Source organism: Erythrolamprus reginae, chromosome 8 (genome assembly GCF_031021105.1).
Source record: "Erythrolamprus reginae isolate rEryReg1 chromosome 8, rEryReg1.hap1, whole genome shotgun sequence".
Taxonomy (NCBI): Eukaryota; Metazoa; Chordata; class Lepidosauria; order Squamata; family Dipsadidae; genus Erythrolamprus; species Erythrolamprus reginae.
The window spans coordinates 11477150-11499631 of NC_091957.1; the positions used below are offsets into that span (position 1 = coordinate 11477150).

A 22482-nucleotide genomic window follows, 5' to 3' on the forward strand; every position below is an offset into this window, starting at 1 on the left:
CTAGTATCATCTGTTCTATTCTATTCTGTTCTATTCTTGTACTTTTCAGTTCTAGTATTTTCTGTTCTGTTCTGTTCTAGTATCATCTGTTCTATTCTATTCTGTTCTTGTTCTTATTCTATTCTTGTACTTTTCAGTTCTAGTATTTTCTGTTCTGTTCTGTTCTAGTATCATCTGTTCTATTCTATTCTGTTCTTGTTCTGTTCTATTCTTGTACTTTTCAGTTCTAGTATTTTCTGTTCTGTTCTGTTCTAGTATCATCTGTTCTATTCTATTTTGTTCTTGTTCCTATTCTATTCTATTATTGTACTGTTCTGTTCTAGTATTATCTTTTCTGTTCTATTCTATTTTATTCTTGTTCTGTTCTAGTATCTTCTGTTCTGTTCCATTCCATTCTTCTTCTTGTTCCTGTTCAAATTCTGTTCCTGTTCTGTTCTATTCTTGTTCTGTTCTAGTATCATCTGTTCGGCTCTGTTCTGTTCTATTCCATTCTATTCTTCTTCTTGTTCCTGTTCAGTCCTGTTCCTGTTCTGTTCTATTCTATTCTTGTTCTGCTCTAATATCACCTGTTCTACTCTACCCTATTCTAATTTTGTTCGAAGGGGTTCCTCAACCCAGCAGGACCCTTCCTGGTAACTTCACCTGATGTTCTTCAGCTGCTTGCTTTCCTTCGCTCCCGGTCTTCTTCTCCTTCTCCCCTCTTCCACCCGGTCAAAGCCAAGGTGGCAAACACATTGTCTTCTTAGGGTCCATCACCTAAGGTATTTCCAGGTGGGACCAAAGCTCTCCGAAGTGACACACACACCTCAACACCCATAATGTGGGTCCGTCAGATCAGCCTGAGCCAGAAAGCGCAAAGAACGAGGCACATGCTTAATCTTGAGAGCAACCACGAGCAGCGCATGCTTCTGTTGGCTCAGGGCCACCAAAGCGCACCGTGGCAACCGCACATTTTTAAGCCGGCTCGCGGGAAAGATGGCCCCCTCGCAGGCCTGAAGTGGCTGTGTCCCGTTTTGGGGGTTTGGGGGGGGGGCAGGGAAGCGAAGGAACAGCCACGCCGCGTCAGACCTTAATGTATTTCCTTTTTGTCTGTGAATATTTATAACAGTGGGGGGAAAAAAATCCAGGACAGCTGGTAATGCATTTTGAAGTGTGTTAACAACACAGCCCCAAACAGCTCTCTATTGATCACGTAATGCCTTTTTCCCCCCTTTCCTTTTCTTTCCTTCTCCCCCCCTTCCCTCCATTCCCCTCCCGACCGGAGCAATTCTTCTGTTTTTCTTTCTGTGGTTTCCACCCACCCCCCACCGCCCCCCCCAAAAAAACATACTTCAAGTACCTTTTGCTTCAAGCGAATTTTCACCTCTCTTATTCCCATTTTTGCATGGTCTTTTGCCTGCATGGAAAAAAAGAGAGGGAGGGAGAAAGAGGGGCAGGGGACGGTAAGAAGGTTGTTAGTTGAAGAGAGAAGTCCCCATTTGGCTCCCGAGACAAGGGGCGTCGCGGGAGCCCACCCACCCAGGTCCACTTTATCTGATTACTGGGAGAAATAAGGAGTGGGAGGTGGAGAACGGACCATATCGGCAGGCATAATGGGCACAAAAAACAAATAAGGAGGCAGGAGGTTAAAAAAACAATCTTTAATGAGAAGGAGAGAGTTTGTTGGCGGAGAATCTCCTGGTTTTAAAGGGAAGGTTTCTTATTTTTATCCTCTAATTATTTTTTATCTCTGCCGCACGGTCTCCGGAAGAATCCAACTTTGACATCCTACCTAGCCTGCTGTGGAAGAGAAGTTTTCAAGCTCAAGGCCGAGAAGGGGACATCAGGTTTGGGGGGGCCCTCTCTAGGTCACCCCAGTGTCCCACCCAGCAATTTTGCCGCACGAATCCCAGCGACCGATTAGGTCCCACAGAGTGGGCCTTCTCCGGGTCCCGTCAACTAAACAATGATGTTTGGCGGGCCCCAGGGGAAGAGCCTTCTCTGTGGCGGCCCTGACTCTCTGGAACCAGCTCCCGCCAGAGATTAGAACTGCCCCCACCCTCCTCGCCTTTCGTAAACTCCTTAAGACCCACCTTTGCCGTCAGGCATGGGGGAAGTGAAACATCTCCCCCGGGCCTATACAGTTTATGTATGGTATGCTTGTGTGTATGTTTGCTTTTAATAATGGGGCTTTTAGTGTTTCTTTTAAATTATTAGATTTGTTATATATTCCTCAACAAAGAATGCTGTCTATCATTTGTTCTTTTTGTGGCTATTCAAACAATGGGACTTAGTCCACTGAAAAAGAGTCCAAGCACCTATTGGGAAACTTATCTTGGTTGGGTAAGTCACTCCCACCCAGTCACATGACCTTTAAGCCAGCCCTGGTCACATGACCATCAAGCCACACCCACACAATAAGCCATGCCCACAGTGTGGTAGTAAATTTTTTTTGCAGCCCTACACTAGTTCCACTGAAAGAACCAGCCACGCAGAGGACGGGTGGCGTCCACTGTATTTTCTCGTCAAAGTTTTGGGTGTAATGTTTGTTTTAAAGTATATAACTCAATAATATATATATATGTTTTCGTAGATTTTCACGGGTATATGTATGTAGATTGTTCTGAGTTTGGGTTTTGCCCCGTGTAATATTTTGAGTGTCTATGCGATGTTTCGGTGAAATCACATTCACCATCATCAGGCTGAAGTTGTAAGCTTCGTGCTGCTGTAAATATAGTTTGTTTGCAACTGCCATTTGTTCCACCACTATATATAAGGAACAAATGGCAGTTGCAAACAAACTATATTTACAGCAGCACGAAGCTTATAACTTCAGCCTGATGATTGTGAATGTAATTTCACCGAAACGTCGCATAGACACTCAAAATATTACATGGGGCAAAACCCGAACTCAGAACAATCTACATGCATACATGCATACATACATACATACATATATATACATACACACACAAACACACACACATATACATATACATAACAAAAATATGTAACCCTTCCCTGGTGCAGAGCTGAAGGGATTGGATACTGTAGCCTAGAGGATAATTCTCTGCCTTACAAGGCAAAGGTTGCAGGTTCAAGTCCCAGTGGGTATGGCTAGCTGATGAGGCCAAAATAAGGCCGAAATAGATCTATCCTAGTCTCCCTTAATTTTCAAATTCAGCAAAAAAACATGTGACACATATAGATAGAATTGTCGGCTATCAATAAAAAATTAACTGCCTTGGAAATGGCCCTGGGTTGGGCCGAGAGGCAAATAAGGAGCTGTGATGTTCCTTCCATACACCAGGGTGATTCGACACAAAAATATGTAACCCTTCCCTGGTGCAGAGCTGAAGGGATTGGATACTGTAGCCTAGAGGATAATTCTCTGCCTTACAAGGCAAAGGTTGCAGGTTCAAGTCCCAGTGGGTATGGCTAGCTGATAAAAGGAATGGATTTCCAGAGGAAAAAATTGCAGACTACAGGAATTATTTGCACCACTCAGGTGAGCCCTGAGGACACAGATAAACCTACAAGCAGCCTCAATGGCTCTCTAAAAAGGATGCAAGTGACCAACTGTCTTCAAGGAGAATGAATCCTTCCATTCCCCACCACCATCCAGTCAGAACTGAAGAAGCTTCTCGGATTATAATCAAAACGTCTTCAAGGAAAAACCAAGAAAATCCAGTTGCCTCTTGGAAAAGGCATCAACCTTCACGTGCTTTTAAAAAATTATTTATTATTTATCAATTGGATTTGCGTGCAATTTAATTAATTAATTAATTTTCCCGTTCTTTGGACCACGATGGCAAACTGCCCACAATAGTGGCTACAGCTGATGGGGTTTTTTTCTAGAGACGACTAAAGCTCGGAGACACCCCTTTTTCACCCCAAAAGGCTACTTACAAATTTGTAGACGGTCTTCATAGCAGGATTTGCCTTGGTCTTCACGGTATTTAAAATGGCCCCACTTCCTTTCTATGTGGACGGAAGGAAACAAAAAAAAAAAAGCCATCAGGATTGATACAGAAATGGAGCTGAGGTTGGGCCGTTTAATACACAAATGCATAGAATTATGGACCTTAAGCCAAATGAATTCTGATTTAATGCCTGCAGGCCTCTTCAAACAACTAAGGCAGTGTTTCCCAACCTTGGCAACTTGAAGATATCTGGACTTCAACTCCCAGAATTCCCCAGCCAGCATTTGCTGGCTGGGGAATTCTGGGAGTTGAAGTCCAAATATCTTCAAGTTGCCAAGGTTAGGAAACACTGAACTAACAGGCCCCTTAGCACTGGTCTCATTCATCAAAAGGAAGGGACAGGGCGGTGGATGTTATTTTTGACCTGAAAGGCAAATCAGAGCTTGCATTTGTGGAAACTAGCCTGTTTGCACTCAAGCAGCAAACCAGTCCAGCCAGTCCACCAACCCAACCAGCCAGCCAGCAAGAGACCAGTATAAATGGAGTTGAAGTCTTCAATGAAACACAGCAGCAATAGCAAGTTGTAAAAAATATATATTTATTTCTTTTCAATATGTTTGTGAGTGACATAGGGGAAGGTTTGGTAGGGAAGGTTTGCCTATTTGCCGATGACTCTAAAGTGTGCAATAGGGTTGATATTCCTGGAGGGGTCTGTAATATGGTAAATGATTTAGCTTTACTAGATAAATAGTCAAAGCAATGGAAACTGCAGTTTAATGTTTCCAAATGTAAAATAATGCAATTGGGGAAAAGGATCCCTAAATCTGAGTATTGCATTGGCAGTTCTGTGTTAGCAAAAACTTCAGAAGAGAAGGATTTAGGGGTAGTGATTTCTGACAGTCTCAAAATGGGTGAGCAGTGTGGTCGGGCAGTAGGAAAAGCAAGTAGGATGCTTGGCTGCATAGCTAAAGGTATAACAAGCAGGAAGAGGGAGATTGTGATCCCCTTATATAGAGCGCTGGTGAGACCGCATTTGGAATACTGTGTTCAGTTCTGGAGACCTCACCTACAAAAAGATATTGACAAAATTGAACGGGTCCAAAGACGGGCTACAAGAATGGTGGAAGGTCTTAAGCATAAAACTCATCAGGAAAGACTTCATGAACTCAATCTGTATAGTCTGGAGGACAGAAGGGAAAGGGGGGACATGATCGAAACATTTAAATATGTTAAAGGGTTAAATAAGGTTCAGGAAGGAAGTGTTTTTAATAGGAAAGTGAACACAAGAACAAGGGGACACAATCTGAAGTGAGTTGGGGGAAAGATCAAAAGCAACATGAGAAAATATTATTTTACTGAAAGAGTAGTAGATCCTTGGAACAAACTTCCAGCAGACGTGGTTGGTAAATCCACAGTAACTGAGTTTAAACAGGCCTGGGATAAACATATATCCATTGTAAGATGAAATACAGGAAATAGAATAAGGGCAGACTAGATGGACCATGAGGTCTTTTTCTGCCGTCAGTCTTCTATGTTTCTATTTTTCTTTATACTACCACTACTACTGTCTATACTATACACATCAAAGTGTTGGTAATGACCTATAAAGCCCTACATGGCATCGGACCAGAAAAAGTTCAGGTTTCTGGAAGAAAATAAACACAGATTCTGCTCATGTTATTATTTAAAGAGGAGATTTTAAATGCCCAACCTCCAGGATTCTAAAATGGGAGTATGATATTCAGAAATTATTTTATCAAGAGGCAAAGTGTATCTGCAAATTCAGCTTGGGAGCAGAGATACGGCCTCGAACCTTGGGAGAAGTCCAGTTTGGGGGCAGAATTGAGGATGGGCGACTCTCCCTGGCATAGGACATAGCAGCTCTTGGAGGAGGAAGGAGAAGGAAGAGATGGGAGAAACATCTGCTGATGCTTTCAAGGGATACTTACTCGGACGGTGGACAGCCATTGGTGGTAAAGCTTGGCACTGCCTGTCATAAAAGAAAAAGAGAAGTGAGAACTTGTTTGGGTCCTTCTGTCTTCAGCATTCCAAATAACATCCGAGTCCAAACCTTGGCTTTCTTCCAAGTTCCAATTTATCGACAGAGCCACACGGTCACTAAATGAACGGTTATAACTCAAGGAGTAACTGTGACAAAAAAGAAGGGGTCTCTCCCATTAGCCCTCCCAACCTTCTCCTCACCAGCGTATTCGCCCAGGTTGATCTCTTCCTCAAAGACGTCACTGAAGCCTTCTCCAGAGTTGAGAAGATCAAGGCGGCCGTCAATGAACTTCAGGGGAGAGAAAGGGGAAAGAGCATTATCTCCTGACCACTTGGTCTCTCTTTTTCCAGGAGGACATCTAGGGCAGAGGCCTTCAAACATGGCAACTTTTAAGAATTGCGGACTTCAACTCCCAGAATCCTCTGAAGTCCACAAGTCTTAAAAGTTTTCCAAGTTTGAAGATCTAGGAGAATCTAATACCTTCTTCTCAGCCAGGTGTCTATGGAGGGTCTCAGTCCTCAAGGTCACGGTGGTCCCAAAGGTGCTTTTTTCAAAAGGCAAGTGGACTTTGTTTTCTCTTGAAGATGTTTCGCTTCTCATCCAAAAAGCTTCTTCGGTTCTCATCCAAGAAGCTTCTTGTTAGGACTCTGGCCATAACTGTTGGGTTGGCAATATATGGGCTATCATGGGCATTCCCATATATGCCCATGTTTCATCATCACTCCGCGGCCTGCACTGGCTGCCGATCAGTTTCTGGTCACAATTCAAAGTGTTGGTTATGACCTATAAAGCCCTACATGGCATCAGACCAGAATACCTCCGGGACCACCTGCTACCGCACGACCACCTGCTACCGCCCCTCTCCGGGACCACCTGCTACCGCCCCTCTCTACATGGGGCTACCTTTGAAAAGTGTTCGGAAACTCCAGATCGTGCAGAACGCTGCCGCGAGAGCCATCGTGGGGCTTCCCAGATTCGCCCACGTTTCTTCAACACTCCGTGGCCTGCATTGGCTGCCAATCAGTTTCCGGTCACAATTCAAAGTGTTGGTCATGACCTTTAAAGCCCTACATGGCATTGGACCAGTGTACCTCCGGAACCGCCTGCTACCGCACGAATCCCAGAGACCGATTAGGTCCCTCAGAGTTGGCCTTCTCCGGATCCTGTCGACAAAACAATGCCATCTGGTGGGACCCAGGGGAAGAGCCTTCTCTGTGGCGGCCCCGGCCCTCTGGAATCAACTCCCCCTGGAGATTAGGACTGCCCCCACCCTCCTTGCCTTTCGCAAACTTTTGAAAACTCATCTATGTCGCCAGGCATGGAGGAACTGATATATCCTTAGCTGCCTTTGACTTTATGGATGGTGTGTTTGGGCTGTATGACTGTTTTTAATAGGGTTTTTTTAAAGACTGTTTTAACATTGGATTTGTATATGATGTTTTATTTGTTGTGAGTCGCTCCGAGTCCTCGGAGAGGGGCAGCATACAAATCTAATAAATTATTATTATTATTATTTATTATTATTATTATTATTATTATTTATTTATTTATTTATTATTTAGATTTGTATGCCGCCCCTCTCTGCAGACTATTATTATTACTGTATACTCTCCCCCTAGGCCTTACAATTTTATGCATGGTATGCTTGTACGTATGATTGGTTTTTTATATACTGTAATGGGTTTTTAACTGTTTTTTAATATTGGATTTTGTTATTTACTGTTTACTGCTGTTGTTAGCCGCCGCGAGTCTGCGGAGAGGGGCGGCATACAAATCCAAATAATTAATAAATAAATAAATAAATAAATAAATAAATAATAATTATTATTATTATTATATTGGCTGCAGGTGATGCCGAATGCCACAAGAGGGAGCTAGAGTTCATAGCTTATTTCTCTGAGTCACCCTCTCTGTTTCTCTTTTTCTTCTGTTTTTCACCGTTAGGTTAGCTCTGCAATCTCTCCGCATTGTAGTTATGTATATCAGCTAAAATGTGTTTAGGCTTGATATCTTCGTTTACTGATTATGACAAAGACAACTGCTAAGAAAGACTACGTACTTGGTAATGTTTGGATTCTTATTCTGACTTTATTATTTATTTATTTATTTTATTTATTTATTACTTAGATTTGTATGCCGCCCCTCTCCGAAGACTATATGTATGACTATATCGGAATATGTTTTTTCTCAAAGTAAACTTTCAATCAAGTTAGTATAATATCTGTGTGTGGCTGAGTAGTTATTCACAACTAAGTTCAATATAAATGTTTCTGTGTATGTGCAGAACCTTGGTAAACAAGGATTACTCTGCTCATACATTAGCAGTTCTTCAGACAGAACTGAAGAAGCTTCTCAGATGGGAAGAGAAACCTCTTCAAGGAAGAACAAATCCCAGTTGACTTCTGAACCTTGAGGTTCAATTACTGCAACGCTCTCTACATGGGGCTACCTTTGAAAAGTGTTCGGAAACTCCAGATCGTGCAGAACGCTGCCGCGAGAGCCATCGTGGGGCTTCCCAGATTCGCCCACGTTTCTTCAACACTCCGTGGCCTGCATTGGCTGCCGATCAGTTTCCGGTCACAATTCAAAGTGTTGGTCATGACCTTTAAAGCCCTACATGGCATTGGACCAGTGTACCTCCAGAACCGCCTGCTACAGCACGAATCCCAGCGGCTGATAAGGTCCCACAGAGTTGGCCTTCTCCGGGTCCCGTCGACTAAACAATGTCGTCTGGCGGGCCCCAGGGGAAGAGCCTTCTCTGTGGCGGCCCCAGCCCTCTGGAATCAACTCCCCCGGAGATTAGAACTGCTCCCACCCTCCTTGTCTTCCGTAAACTACTTAAGATCCACCTATACCGCCAGGCACGGGGGATTTGAGACACCTTTCCCTCAGGCTTATTATAATTTATGTTTGGTATGTATGTGCTGTTTGGTTTTTAATTATGATAGGGTTTTCAGTTTTTTAATATTAGATTTGTGCCAGTATAATATTGGTTTTATTGTTGTTGTGAGCCGCCCCGAGTCTTCGGAGAGGGGCGGCATACAAATCTAATAAATTATTATTATTATTATTATTATTATTATTATTATTATTATCATCATCATCATCATCATCATCATCTGAGGAAGCTTCTTTGGTGAGAAGCGAAACACCTTCAAGGAAAAACAAAGCCCAGTTGACTTCTGAAGATCTGGAGAAGCTTCCTCAGCTGAGAAGGGAAATGTCTTAAAAAGAAAATCCTGTTGCCTTTTGAAAAAGCACCTTTGGGTTCTTCTGAGCAGATCCCTTGGATGGGGACCCCATTATCTGAGTCCTTTGCCGTGGGAGGGAGGGAGAGGAAAAAACAGAGACAGAGAAACACACCAGTGTCGTCTATTATGGAAGACAGAATAGGAAGAACACACAATGCTCTTAAAAATAGCTCATGAGCTTGCCTGGTGAGTGTGTGTGTGTGTGTGTGTGTGTGTGTGAGAGAGAAACAACCCACAGAAAACACCTCGTTCTGACCCATAAATTACACTAATTAGGAGACAAAGTGGCCAGCCGTATTTCACAGCACGTTGCGAAAAACGGGCGATTGTTCTTAACACACACACACACACACACACACACGCCTGTGTACACACACACACACACACACACACACACACACACAAGTACCTGCTTGAAAAGCTGCAGCTGGATGGCGTTCTGCAGGAATTGTCGCATGGTGGCCGACCGGTGGGAAACGAAGGTTTCTTCGCAGAAAGTGATGGGCTCTTCCTGGAGAAAGGAAAATAGATATTAGCGTTTAGCATTTGGACTTATATACCACTTCATGGCGTTTTTCCAGCCCTGTCTAAGCGGTTTACAGAATCAGCATATTTGCCCCCAACAATTTGGGTCCTCATTTTATCCATCAAAGAAGGGAGGGAGGGAGGGAGGGAGGGAAGGAGGGAGGGAAGGAGGAAGGAAGGAAGAAATAACAATACTGTATCACTTAGACTTATATACCGCTTCATAGTGCTTTTCCAGCCCTCTCTAAGCGGTTTACAGAATCAGTCTCTTGCCCCAACCATCTGGGTCCCCATTTGACGAAGGAAGGAAGGAAGGAAAGAAAGAAAGAAAGAAAGAAAGAAAGGAAAGTAAGAAAGGAAAGGAAGAAGGGAAGGAAAGGAGGAAGGGAGGAAGGAAGGAAGGAAGGAGGAAGGGAAGGAGGAAGGAAGGAATAGAATAGCACCTAGACTTAGATTTGGGTCCTCATTTTACCCACTAAAGAAGGGAGGGAGGAATAGCAATAGCATCTAGACTTATATACCGCTTCATAGTGCTTTTCCAGCCCTTTCTAAACGGTTTACAGAATCAGCTTTTTGCCCCCCACAATCTGGGTCCTCATTTGACCCACTTTGGAAGGATGGAAGGCTGAGTCAACCTTGAGCTGGTGGTGAGATTTGAACTGCTGAACTACAGCTAGCAGTCAGCTGAAGGAGCCTACTGTGCTGCACTCTAACCATTGTGCCACCCTGAAAATTTAGGGAGGGGTGGTGAATGGAGCTCTTCCCTGGGTCTCTCGAGGGAGGATCAATGGCTGGTGGAAACCTATTATCCAGTGGTGGGCTCCTGATGGTAGGGCTATTTGCACGCAGCTCCACAGCTCTGGCACGCGAGAAAACGGGTTCAAGAGCAATTTTGCTGCCTGCATCCTTCCATTCCCCATCAGTGTATCCACAAGAATCTGGGTCCTCATTTTACCAACTTCAGAAGGATGAGACCACCTTGAGCTGGTGACAATTGAACTGCTGAATTGCTGGCAGTGGACAGTGAGCTGAATTATTATGCAATAATGCATTCCAACCAATGCACCAGCATGGCTTTTAGATAAATATAAAGAAGATAGAGAGATGATATAGATATAGATAAAGATAACAATATAGAGTATAGATAGATGATAGATAGGCAAATAAATATATAGATGATGGATAGATGATTGATGATAGAAATAGAGATAGATAGATAGATAGATAGATAGATAGATAGATAGATAGATAGATAGATAAAGATAACAATATAGATGATAGATGGTAGATGGATGATAGACATATATAGATGATAATAATAATAATAATAATAATAATAATAATAATAATAATAATAATAATTTATTGGATTTGTATGCCGCCCCTCTCCAAAGACTCGGGGCGGCTCACAACAATGATAAAAACAATATTATACTGGCACAAATCTAATATTAAAAAAACCTAAAAACCCTATCATAATTAAAAACCAAACAGCACATACATACCAAACATAAATTATAATAAGCCTGGGGGAAAGGTGTCTCAAATCCCCCATGCCTGGCGGTATAGGTGGGTCTTAAGTAGTTCATGGAAGACAAGGAGGGTGGGAGCAACTGGGGGAGTTGATTCCAGAGGGCCGGGGCCACCACAGAGAAGGCTCTTCCCCTGGGGCCCGCCAGATGACATTGTTTAGTCGACGGGACCCGGAGAAGGCCAACTCTGTGAGACCTTATCGGCCGCTGGGATTCGTGCGGTAGCAGGCGGTTCCGGAGGTACTCTGTTCCAATGCCATGTAGGGCTTTAAAGGTCATGACCAACACTTTGAATTGTGACCGGAAACTGATCAGCATCCAATGCAGGCCACGGAGTGTTGTAGATACGTGGGCGAATCTGGGAAGCCCCACGATGGCTCTCGCGGCCGCGTTCTGCACGATCTGGAGTTTCCGAACACTTTTCAAAGGTAGCCCCATGTAGAGAGCGTTGCAGTAATCGAACCTCGAGGTGATAAAGAGATAGATAGACAGATAGACAGACAGACAGATATAAAGACAACTAGATAGATAGATAGATAGATAGATAGGTAGGTAGGTAGGTAGGTAGGTAGATCCACACTAGCTGAATTGAAACATGCCTGGGATAAACGTAGATCCATCCTAAGATAAAATACAGGAAATAGTATAAGAGCTGAGATCTTTTTCTGCCGTCAATTTTTTTCTATGTATCTATCATTCCTTTTTACATGTTATGTTTATACAAGCTACTACCCTGTACATGTTGGCCAATAAATAAATAAATAAATAAATAAATAATAAAATAAAGAATAATAATAATAAATATTTTGCAGGGCCTGCCGTCATTCCCCCCCCTCCCCTGCGAGGGTGCTAATCAAGCCACACATGATCGGCCCGCCAGCCCTCCGCGCGCAACGGCTTCCTTTCGCACCTCAGTGACGGCAAGAGCCACCCCGATGCCTTTCATCCTCCCCCCCAGGAGAGGGCGGGAATGGAAGGAGAAGTGACCGGCTAATTAGATCACGTGATCCTGGGAAGCATCTGGCAGAGAGCAGGCGAGTTTACACAGCTTGAGTTGTCGTGGAGCCAAGCGCATGGCCAGCTCAGCACCACCAGTCTGGGGCAGCAGTCCAAGCGCACTCTTCACACGCTCTGACAGAGAGCAGATGGGAGACTAGTCGGGAGGCCAAAAGACACACCAGAGGAAGTCTCCTGGCTCTGACAAACCCACCATCCTTTCCATCCTGGATTTACATGCACACACACACAAACACATGCACCATAGATCTTGTCCTGCCATTCAACACTAAGGTCTCCCACCAGATCAGCGCCCCGGCCCGCTGCAAGGCCTGGTCTGGTTTTCCGACCCTCGTGAGTCAGTGTGTGTGTTGTGCAAAAAAGCACGTCTTGGAAGAGCTGCTCTTCTCGTTACACCTGCCCCGTGGCACGCTTGTTGAGGAAACACAGGCGAAAAACACGCACCAGTTTCAGAAGACGTGCCCAGAACGTGGCATCTTTTGGAGGAGGAAGGGAAGACAGAATGGAAAGGGAGGGGAGAGGAGAGAAGGTAGGATAAGATGGGAGGGGAGGGAAGGGAAAGGGAGGAGGAGAGGAGAGAAAATAGAATGGAAGAGAAGAGAAGAGAAAATGGAAGGGGAGAGAAGAGGAGAAGAAGAGAAGACAAGAGAAGACAAGACAAGAAGAGAAGACAAGAGAAGAGAAGGGAAGAAGAAGAGAAGAGAAGAGAAGAGAAGAAGAAGAGAAGAGAAGAAAAGAGAAGAAGAAGAGAAGGGAAGAAGAAGAGAAGAGAAGGGAAGAGAAGACAAGAGAAGAGAATAAGAAGAGAAGAGAAGAAGAGAAGAGAAAAAGAAGAGAAGAGAAGAAGAAGAGAAGAGAAGAAGAAGAGAAAAGAAGAAGAGAAGGGAAGAAGAAGAGAAGAGAAGAAGACAAGAGAAGAAGAAGACAAGAGAAGAAGAGAAGAGTAGGACAAGAGAAGAGAAGAGGAGAAGAGATGAGAAGAGAAGAAGAAGAGAAGAGAAAATAGAATGGAATAGGGCAGAACAAACTCTTCAAACTTTATGTGAAATATTAGTGCATATTACAAAATCCTAGTTAAGGCCTGACCTGGAATACTGCATCCAGTTCTGGTCACCACATTTAGCGGTGCTAAAGGCTGTTACAAACATAAGAGAAACACTTAAGTAGAACCATTAAGATAAGGGGGATCAGGCTATAAATAAACTCTCCAAGGTAAACAAACAGAAACTCCCTTTTTCCTGCCCCTCTGACAGGATTAACCCTTAGGACAAGAAAACACAAAGGCTCAGGAACAGGATTAACTCAGAAAAAGCCAGGGCAATGAGAAACACAACAAACCCATCCAGCTGCAGGAGCTTCAAAGTGAAATTAAGCACACAAGGTTGAGATTCACACTTCCAAAACTGCATGCAAGCCAGGAACTCTCCAGCTGTTTCTTGCCTTCCTACATTAAAATAATTCCACTTTCTGGCAGCTGGCTTCTGCTGTTTTGACCCAGCCTTAGCAGAAATAGACTTCTTGTCTGGGGGAAAAACCCCTCCCTCTTTATTTATCTCCTGTGAACACCGAAAAGACCTTTCAATTGGCCCACCAAAACCCTCCCTTTCCCTTGACCCTCAACAAATGGTACTCAAGGGAATCCTACCTGCCTCAACCAACATAGAAGCGGCACATGGACATCCATTTCAATAACCACTGATACACTTGGCATCCATGAATCTGTCTAATCCTGCCTTGAAGCTATCAAGGCTGACAGCTGTCACGACCTCTTCTGGAAGTGAATTCCATAAACCAAGGACCCTCTGGGTGAAGAAATATTTCCCTTGATTTGTCCTCGCTTTCTTACCTATGAGCTTTAGGGAGGGCCCCCTCGTTCTAGTATTGTGTGATAGAGAAAAGATTTTTTCCCTATCCACCTTTTCTATCCCCTGCATGATTTTATACATTTCGATCAAGTCACCCCTTAAACGCCGTCTTTCAAGGCTGAAGAAGACCAAGGCGTTGCAACCTGGTTTCATAAGGGAGGGGCTCCATTCCCTTGTTCAAACATCTGCATCCATTTCTTTGTATTCCCAGCTGGGAACGAACTCGGAAATTTCTTCCAACGAAGGGTTAATAATTTCAGTTCACAACAGCCAGAGTAAACAGCCACAATTCTGGTTAAGCTCTCTTAAACTTTCTTCACCTGACCGAGAGTCAGATGAGATCCGTAATGAATTGGGGGGGGGCCTCTAATACATCTACCTGGGAGAAGCATCTCTGCCTGCTATTCCGGGGAGAACGCCCCTCTCTGCGGAGTGCAGGAGGACTCATTAATGAGGCTAATTAGGTGTAAAAGGGGGGGAGGGCTTGGCATCAGCTGTAGTTTATCGCAGCTCATCATTAATCTTTGTAATCTTGACTCCCAAACAGCCACCGACCCGGCTCTCCTCCGTGGCTGGCTGGCGTGGCCGAGAGACTTTGCAAGAGAACACCTGTCTGTCTACCTGGCCACGCACATCTCACCTCTCGGGGAAGTTGAAGGCCCCACAGTTTCCATGGCTGAGATGACCAGAAGCGAGGTGGTGCAAAGGATCGCTGGGCCTTATGGGGAATGAGCGACCTCAGTATGAGGTGGGGAGGGGGCCTTGGAGATCCAGCAAAAACAAGTAACAGGAGGAGGAGGAGGAGAAGAAGAAGAAGGGAGGACTACTGTTTTATCATTTTTCTTTCACGTGGGTTGGAAGGTGGAAATGTCAAAATTTTTATCAATTTCACTGGGGTTTACAAATGAATAAACAAACCAAGAAGGGTCAATTTGCACTACAAGGAGGAAGAAGGAGGAGGAGATGGAGGAGGAGGAGTGGGATCCTTGGGGCTCTCCTCGCCCTCGTCCTCCTCGTCCTCGTCCTCCTCCTCCTCCTCCTCCTCCTTCCTTCTTCTCCTCCTTCTTTCTAATTCTTATTATTACTATTTGTTATTATTACTTCCTCATTACTATTTCTCCTCCTCCTCCTCCTCCTCCTTTCTAATTCTTATTATTACTATTTGTTATTACTACTTCATTACTATTTCTCCTCCTCCTCCTCCTTTCTAATTCTTATTATTACTATTTGTTATTATTACTTCATTACTATTTCTCCTCCTCCTCTTTCTTTCTAATTCTTATTATTACTATTTGTTATTATTACTTCCTCATTACTATTTCTCCTCCTCCTCCTCTTCTTCTTCCTTCTTCTCCTCCTTTCTAATTCTTATTATTACTATTTGTTATTATTACTTCATTACTATTTCTCCTCCTCCTCCTCTTTCTTTCTAATTCTTATTATTACTATTTGTTATTATTACTTCCTCATTACTATTTCTCCTCCTCCTCCTCTTCTTCTTCCTTCTTCTCCTCCTTTCTAATTCTTATTATTACTATTTGTTATTATTACTTCTTCATTACCATTTCTTCTCCTCCTCCTCCTCTTCCTTCTCCTCTTCCTCTTCCTCCATTCTTGTCCTCCTCCTCTTTCCTCCTCTTTCCTCCCCTTTCCTCCCCTTCCTCCTCCATCCTCTTCCTCCTTCTCTCTCTTCCCCTCTGCTCTCCCTTCTTCAACATCTAATTTTCTTGGCCACCATCTAGAAGTGGCTGGCCTTCTCCTATCTTTGTCATACTTTTCCCCAGCTTCCTACTCTAGCTAACTCGGTCAGAATTTGGGGCGATATTGACCATGTCTTGTTTAGGCTTAGCAGGTCCATCAAGACCATCAGAAAGGGGCTCATTAATGTCCTGGTCTGCCCGTTTTGGTAGCCTCTCTACTCCAACAACAGCCTCATTTATTTCACACTCAGGTGTGTGGTGTGGTGGTGGTGGGGATTCAGCCGAAGTGTCTACACAGTCTGCTCGGCGCAAGTGGCGTGGAATTCAGAAGTAGGCAGAACTCGGTCAACAGACAGCAAATTTCAACTTCTCCTTCCCCTTTTGTTTCCCAAGGAAAGAAAAGAGTAATTGGTGACCGCCAGGACAGCGCCAGTCCCCCCCCTTCCACTTCCCTTCTAACACTTCTGCACAAAGTCTACGAAAATAGTTACAGCACGGCAGGGGAAGTGAACTTGTTAACACTTAGGCAAGAATCCAGGCGACACGGCATTCGTCTAATTCAGATGGAGGGGGAAAAACGAAGGACCGTGAGCTCCATGGAGACCAGAATAGTTGATGGCCAAATCTCCTTCTAGGTTTAATCTTCTAAAAAAGAACGACAGCGCTGAGGGCTGACACCTTCCTCATAGAGGAAGCCCGAAACGGTCAGAGATACCCATTGGGTTTGCAAGCTCTTACCTCCCTTCCCTACACATTTGGAAAAAGAGCAGTTCTCCTTCCAAACCCACGCAATTTCTAGGGGAAATATCCCTTCTTTATTTGGATTCTCAATTTCATAAGGCACTACCAGGGCTCTCTCTCTCTCTCTCTCTCTCTCTCTCTCTCTCTCTCTCTCTCTCTCTCTGTCTTCTATCAATCTTTCTTTCATTCTATCTATCCATCCATCCATCCTTCCTTCCTTCCATCCATCCATCCTGTTATTGATCTATCTATCTATCTATCTATCTATCTATCTATCTATCTATCTATCTATCTTCTATCTAACTATCTATCTATCTATCTATCTATCTATCTATCTATCTATCTATCTATCTATCTATCTACGCATCCACCCACCCAACCACCCTTCCTTCCTTCCTTCCATCCACCCTTCCTTCTATCCATCCATCCATCCTTCTATTGATCTATCTATCTATCTATCTATCTATCTATCTATCTATCTATCTATCTATCTATTTATCTACCTACCTACCTACCTACCTATCTAATCTATCCATCCATCCATCCATCCATCCACCGACCTACCCACCCTCTCACCCACCCACCCACCCTTCCTTCCTTCCTTCCTTCCTTCCTTCCATCCATCCGATTTTTATGCTGCTCTTCTCTTGAGACTCAGGGCAGCTTATAACAAGGCAGATACAAAATATGTGAGAAATCTAGTCCCGCAAGACGGCATTGTTTAGTCGATGGGACCCAGAGAAGGCCAACTCTGTGGGACCTAATCGGCCGCTGGGATTCATGCGGCAAAAGACGGTCCCGTAGGTATTCTGGTCCGATGCCATGTAGGGCTTTATGGGTCATTACCAACACTTTGAATTGTGACCAGGCATATCTGGAAAAGCCCATGATTGCTCTCGCAGCCGCGTTCTGCACGATCTGAAGTTTTCGAACACTCGGCCATTTGTTATGACATTTAGTCATAACAATAGTAGTAGGAATGGAAAAGTCAAAAAAAAAAGAAAAAAGGAGAGAGATATTTCTTGGTGATAAATGGGTATATGGGGAAAAAATATAGGATTAGATATATAAATAAGATCAATGTATATGACTGGTCTACAATAAATATGTAAAAATGGTTGTGTAATAGGTTGTGAGCACAATAAGAATTGTAACACAGATTGGCTACACAAATGTCCAATGTTTTTAAATGTCTTTGTTTTGTATGTCATGTATATATGTTTATAAATAAAACTTTATAATAAAAAAGAAATTTAAAATTAAATTTAAAAAGATCACACAGTCGGCCTTCTCCGGTCGACTAAGCAATGTAGGTTACTGGGACCGCAGAGGAGGGCCTTCTCTGTGGCAGCCCCGGCTCTATGGAATCAATTCCCTTCCCCTCGATGTCCACACTACTCCCACCCTACTGGCCTTCTGAAAGGCTATGAAGATTTGGCTTTGCTGGGAGGCCTGGGGGCCATGAATGCTAACATCTGTCACGGCCAAGTTATGTTTGATTGGTATGCATGTTGTTGGATAGGATTGCTTTGCCACCATGCCGAAATCTTGAAGCCATCTGCCAAGGAAGCTTCAAGGATGCTTTGTGTGTGTGTCAGCTTATGTTGTTTGCAGGAAACAAACCCACTTCAAACCGCATCCACAAGTTATCTGTATTTTTTAGAATTGTCATCTCCAAGAGTACAAGATTTCCTTTTTGAAACTTTATTCTTTTAACACCCCTTTCCTTCCTTCGTTTTACTGGGTTTCCACACATCCACTCTTCTAGGGAAGAATTCTTGCTCTAGTCTAAACCATCAGTGGAAGGATAAGTTCTTTTCCATATGCATAAACATATATTATCAGATTTTGGATTAAAATGGTCCTTTTAGGTGGGGAATATCTATCTATCTATCTATCTATCTATCTATCTATCTATCTATCTATCTATCTATCTATCTTTCTGCCTACCTACCTCAATCATCAATATTCTCACTCTCATCTATCTCAATTAATATCTCTATCAATTTATCAATCTAAATCTATCAATCAATCTACCTACCTTCCTACCTAAATCATCAACATCTACCATTCTCCACCACTCTCATCTATCTCAATTAATATCTGTATCTCTCCATTTCCCCATCCATCATCCATCCATCCATCCATCCATCCATCCATCCACCTACCTACCTACCTACCTACCTACATCATCAATGTCTATCTCCCGCACTCTCATCAATCTCAATATCTCTATTAATCGATCGATCCATATCTCTGTCTGTCTGTCTATCTCAGCTATCTATTGGTCTGTCTGTCTGTCTGTTTGTCTCATCTATCTTTCTGTCTGTCTGTCCATCCGTTTGTCTGTCTGTCTATCTCATCTATCTATCTATCTATCTATCTATCTATCTATCTATCTATCTATCTACCTACCTACCTACCTACCTACCTACCAACCATCTACCTACCTACCTATCCATCCAGCCATCTATCTAGATGATATAGATGTAGTTATAGACGGATCTAGTTCAATGTAAAGTTAGAGATAACGGATGTAGAGTTAGAGATATGGATATTCCACCACAAACAGGACCATTACAAAATCTGCCCAGCTGATAACCAAGTTTAAAGCACAGAAACCAACATATACACGCAAGTGTCAAGAGATATGCAAAAAAGGAGACCAGGTGAAGCCTCTGTGATGTGTTAATTGTCTTGCGCATAATACTAACAACAACAACGGTGATAATAATACGGAGTGAAGACAGAAATGGAGTATCCAATTATCATAAAAGGCATGTTACTCCATAATACACCATCAGGTGACTGCAGGAATTTCAGCCCTGGCTGGAATTTGAAGCAACTCCTCCAATCGCTATCTGCATAAATCTCCTGGCTGCTGCACCCAACAGGAGCTTATTTTAAGTAGCGAGAGAGAGAGAGATGGAGAGAGAGGAAAAGAGAGAGAGAGAGAGAGAGGAAATGAGAGAGATGGAGAGAGAGGAAAAGAGAGAGAGATGGAGAGAGAGAAGGAGAGAGAGAGAGAGAGAAAATGAGAGAGAGATGGAGAGAGAAGAAATGAGAGAGAGATGGAGAGAGAGGAAAAGAGAGAGAGACGGAGAGAGAGAAGGAGAGAGAGAGAGAGAGGAAATGAGAGAGATGGAGAGAGAGGAAAAGAGAGAGACGGAGAGAGAGAAGTAGAGAGAGAGAGAGGAAATAAGAGAGATGGAGAGAGAGGAAAAGAGAGAGAGACGGAGAGAGAGGAAAAGAGAGACGGAGAGAGAGGAAAATAGAGACGGAGAGAGAGGAAAAGAGAGAGAGACGGAGAGAGAGGAAAAGAGAGAGAGACGGAGAGAGAGAAGTAGCAAGAAAGAGAGAGAGAGTGAGAGAAGAAATGAGAGAGAGATGGAGAGAGAGGAAAAGAGAGAGAGAGACTGAGAGAGAGCAGTTCCAATTTGCAAAATGCATATTTCAGTCCCTGCAAAAACTCTTGCCAGTTCGTTGGGGAAGGGAAAAAGCAATTCAATTAGCGTTTCTCCACCCACCTTCTCCGCTTAGATGAACGCAGCTCCTTTAAGGAGCACGATTCAGCCGATCTGTCAATGGGGGGAAGTTTAACCACCTACACCAGACCTTCCCCGAGTCGAAGACATCTCCTATCATTAGGCAGCTTGGCGCATCCTTCTTGCCACCTCTGCGTGTGATAGGATGACAATTACGGCACAACCAGCAGAGTCCCAACTTCTCCGGAGCGGAAGTTGGGGGGTGGGAAATCGAGTTGTGAGGCTCGTTACGAGCCTTATAAGAAAATGACAGAATGAATAGCATCAGAAGGGACTTTGGAGATATTCTAGCCCAAACTTCTCCTTAAGGAGGAAAGCCTATATAGGGGTGGTGATTTCTAACAGTCTCAACATGGGTGAGCAGTGTGGTCGGGCGGTAGGGAAAGCAAGTAGGATGCTTGGCTGCATAGCTAGAGGTATAACAAACAGGAAGAAGGAGATTGTGATCCCGCTGTATAGAGCGCTGGTGAGACCACATTTGGAATATACTGTGTCCAGTTCTGGAGACCTCACCTACAAAAAGATATTGACAAAATCGAACGGGTCCAAAGACGGGCTACAAGAATGGTGGAAGGTCTTAAGCATAAAACGTATCAGGAAAGACTTCATGAACTCAATCTGTATAGTCTGGAGGACAGAAGGAAAAGGGGGGACATGATCGAAACATTTAAATATGTCAAAGGGTTAAATAAGGTTCAGGAGGGAAGTGTTTTTGATAGGAAATTGAACCCAAGAACAAGGGGACACAATCTGAAGTTAGTTGGGGGAAAGATCAAAAGCAATGTGAGAAAATATTATTTCACTGAAAGAGTAGTAGATCCTTGGAACAAACTTCCAGCAGACGTGGTTGGTAAATCCCCAGTAACTGAATTTAAACATGCCTGGGATAAACATATATCCATCCTAAGATAAAATACAGGAAATAGTATAAGGGCAGGCTAGATGGATCATGAGGTCTTTTTCTGCCGTCTGTCTTCTATGTTTCTATGTTTCTATATACCAGTGATGGCGAACCTATGGCACGGGTGCCACAGGTGGCATGCGGAGCCATATCTGCTGCCACGCGAGCCATTGCCCTAGCTCAGCTCCAACGTGCATGTGTGTGCCGTCCAGCTGTTTTTTGGCTTGCACAGAGGTTCTGGGAGGGCGTTTTTGGCTTACAGAGAGCCTCCAGGGGAATGGGGGAGGGCTTTTTTACCCTCCCCTCATTCCAGGGAAGTTTTTGAAGCCCGGGGAGAGTGAAACACGAGCCAAATGGGCTCACCAGAAGTTGAGATACAGGCTGCTTCCGGCCTCCAGAGGGCATCCAGAGGGTGTGGGAAGTTGTTTTCACTCTCCCAGCCCCCCAGAAGCACACTGCAGGTCAAAATAGGTGCTGTTTTGGCAAAAGCAGGCCTATTTTTTAAAAAGTCAGAAACTTCTTAAGTTCATGACCCGTTCTTAGAGGCACAAAGTTGCAGTAGGGGTTTTTTTTGGGGGGTGGGGGGTGGAGGATACCCACCCTTTGATGGAATTCATAATTTTTCCCTACCAGTTCTGTGGGTTTAGCTTGGTGCGTGTGGCAGGGGATGGATACTGCAAAGTCCTCATTCCCTCACCTTTCGTAGGAAAAGGATACTGCAAAATCCCCATTCCCTCCCCACTCTAGGGGGAAGGATACTGCAAAATCCCCATTCCTTCCCCATTCCTACCGTGTTTCCCCGAAAATAAGACACTGTCTTATATTAATTTTTGCTCCAAAAGTTGTGCTACGTCTTATTTTCGGGGGGTGTCTTATATTTCTCAAATGAGACAAATTCACAGGCAGAAAAGCTGACACCCCCAAAGAAAGTGTACCGTACGGTACACTGATTACGGTATGGTACCTGTCAGTATGGCACCCACACACACAAACGACGGCACTTATATGGTACAACAGTATACTCCCGCTATTGCAGCTTCCGGCCACCAGAGGAACTACAGTCTACGCACTGTAGTGGAGACTGTAATGGCGGTGAGACAGCAGCAGACTGTGTCTGCTGTACTGGATGGTACAAAGCGATGGAAGGGGCCAGCAGGGGACGCCACATTATTACGGTACCGCCTATGAGCAGCTTTGAATGGTACCATATGTTTTTCCACCGTACCGTATGTAAACTTGACTATGCCTTATTTTTGGGGGGTTCCTTATATTAGCAAATTCTGCAAAACCTCTGACATGCCTTACTTTCGGGGTACGTCTTATTTTCGGGGAAACGGTAGGGAACGGATACTGCAAAATCCCCATTCCCTCCCCACTCCTGGGGGAAGGATACTGCAAAATCTCCATTCCCTCCCCACTCCTGGGGGAAGGATACTGCAAAATCCCCATTCCCTCCCCACTCCTGGGGGAAGGATACTGCAAAATCCCCATTCCCACCTCA

At 44.0% G+C, this 22482-nt stretch overlaps 1 protein-coding gene across 2 annotated transcripts in view; it reads right to left on the reverse strand.

Annotated features, from left to right (window-relative positions):
• Positions 1–22482, reverse strand: part of DENND1A (DENN domain containing 1A) — a 235816-nt gene that overhangs the window by 45811 nt on the left and 167523 nt on the right. For both annotated transcript variants that reach the window (XM_070758843.1, XM_070758844.1), the window contains exons 14-18: positions 9565–9666; positions 6105–6192; positions 5852–5892; positions 3889–3960; positions 1340–1396 (exon numbers count right to left, since the gene is read on the reverse strand). In XM_070758843.1, coding sequence (XP_070614944.1) covers positions 1340–1396; positions 3889–3960; positions 5852–5892; positions 6105–6192; positions 9565–9666 — 360 coding nt within the window. The remainder of the gene's footprint in view (positions 1–1339; positions 1397–3888; positions 3961–5851; positions 5893–6104; positions 6193–9564; positions 9667–22482) is intronic.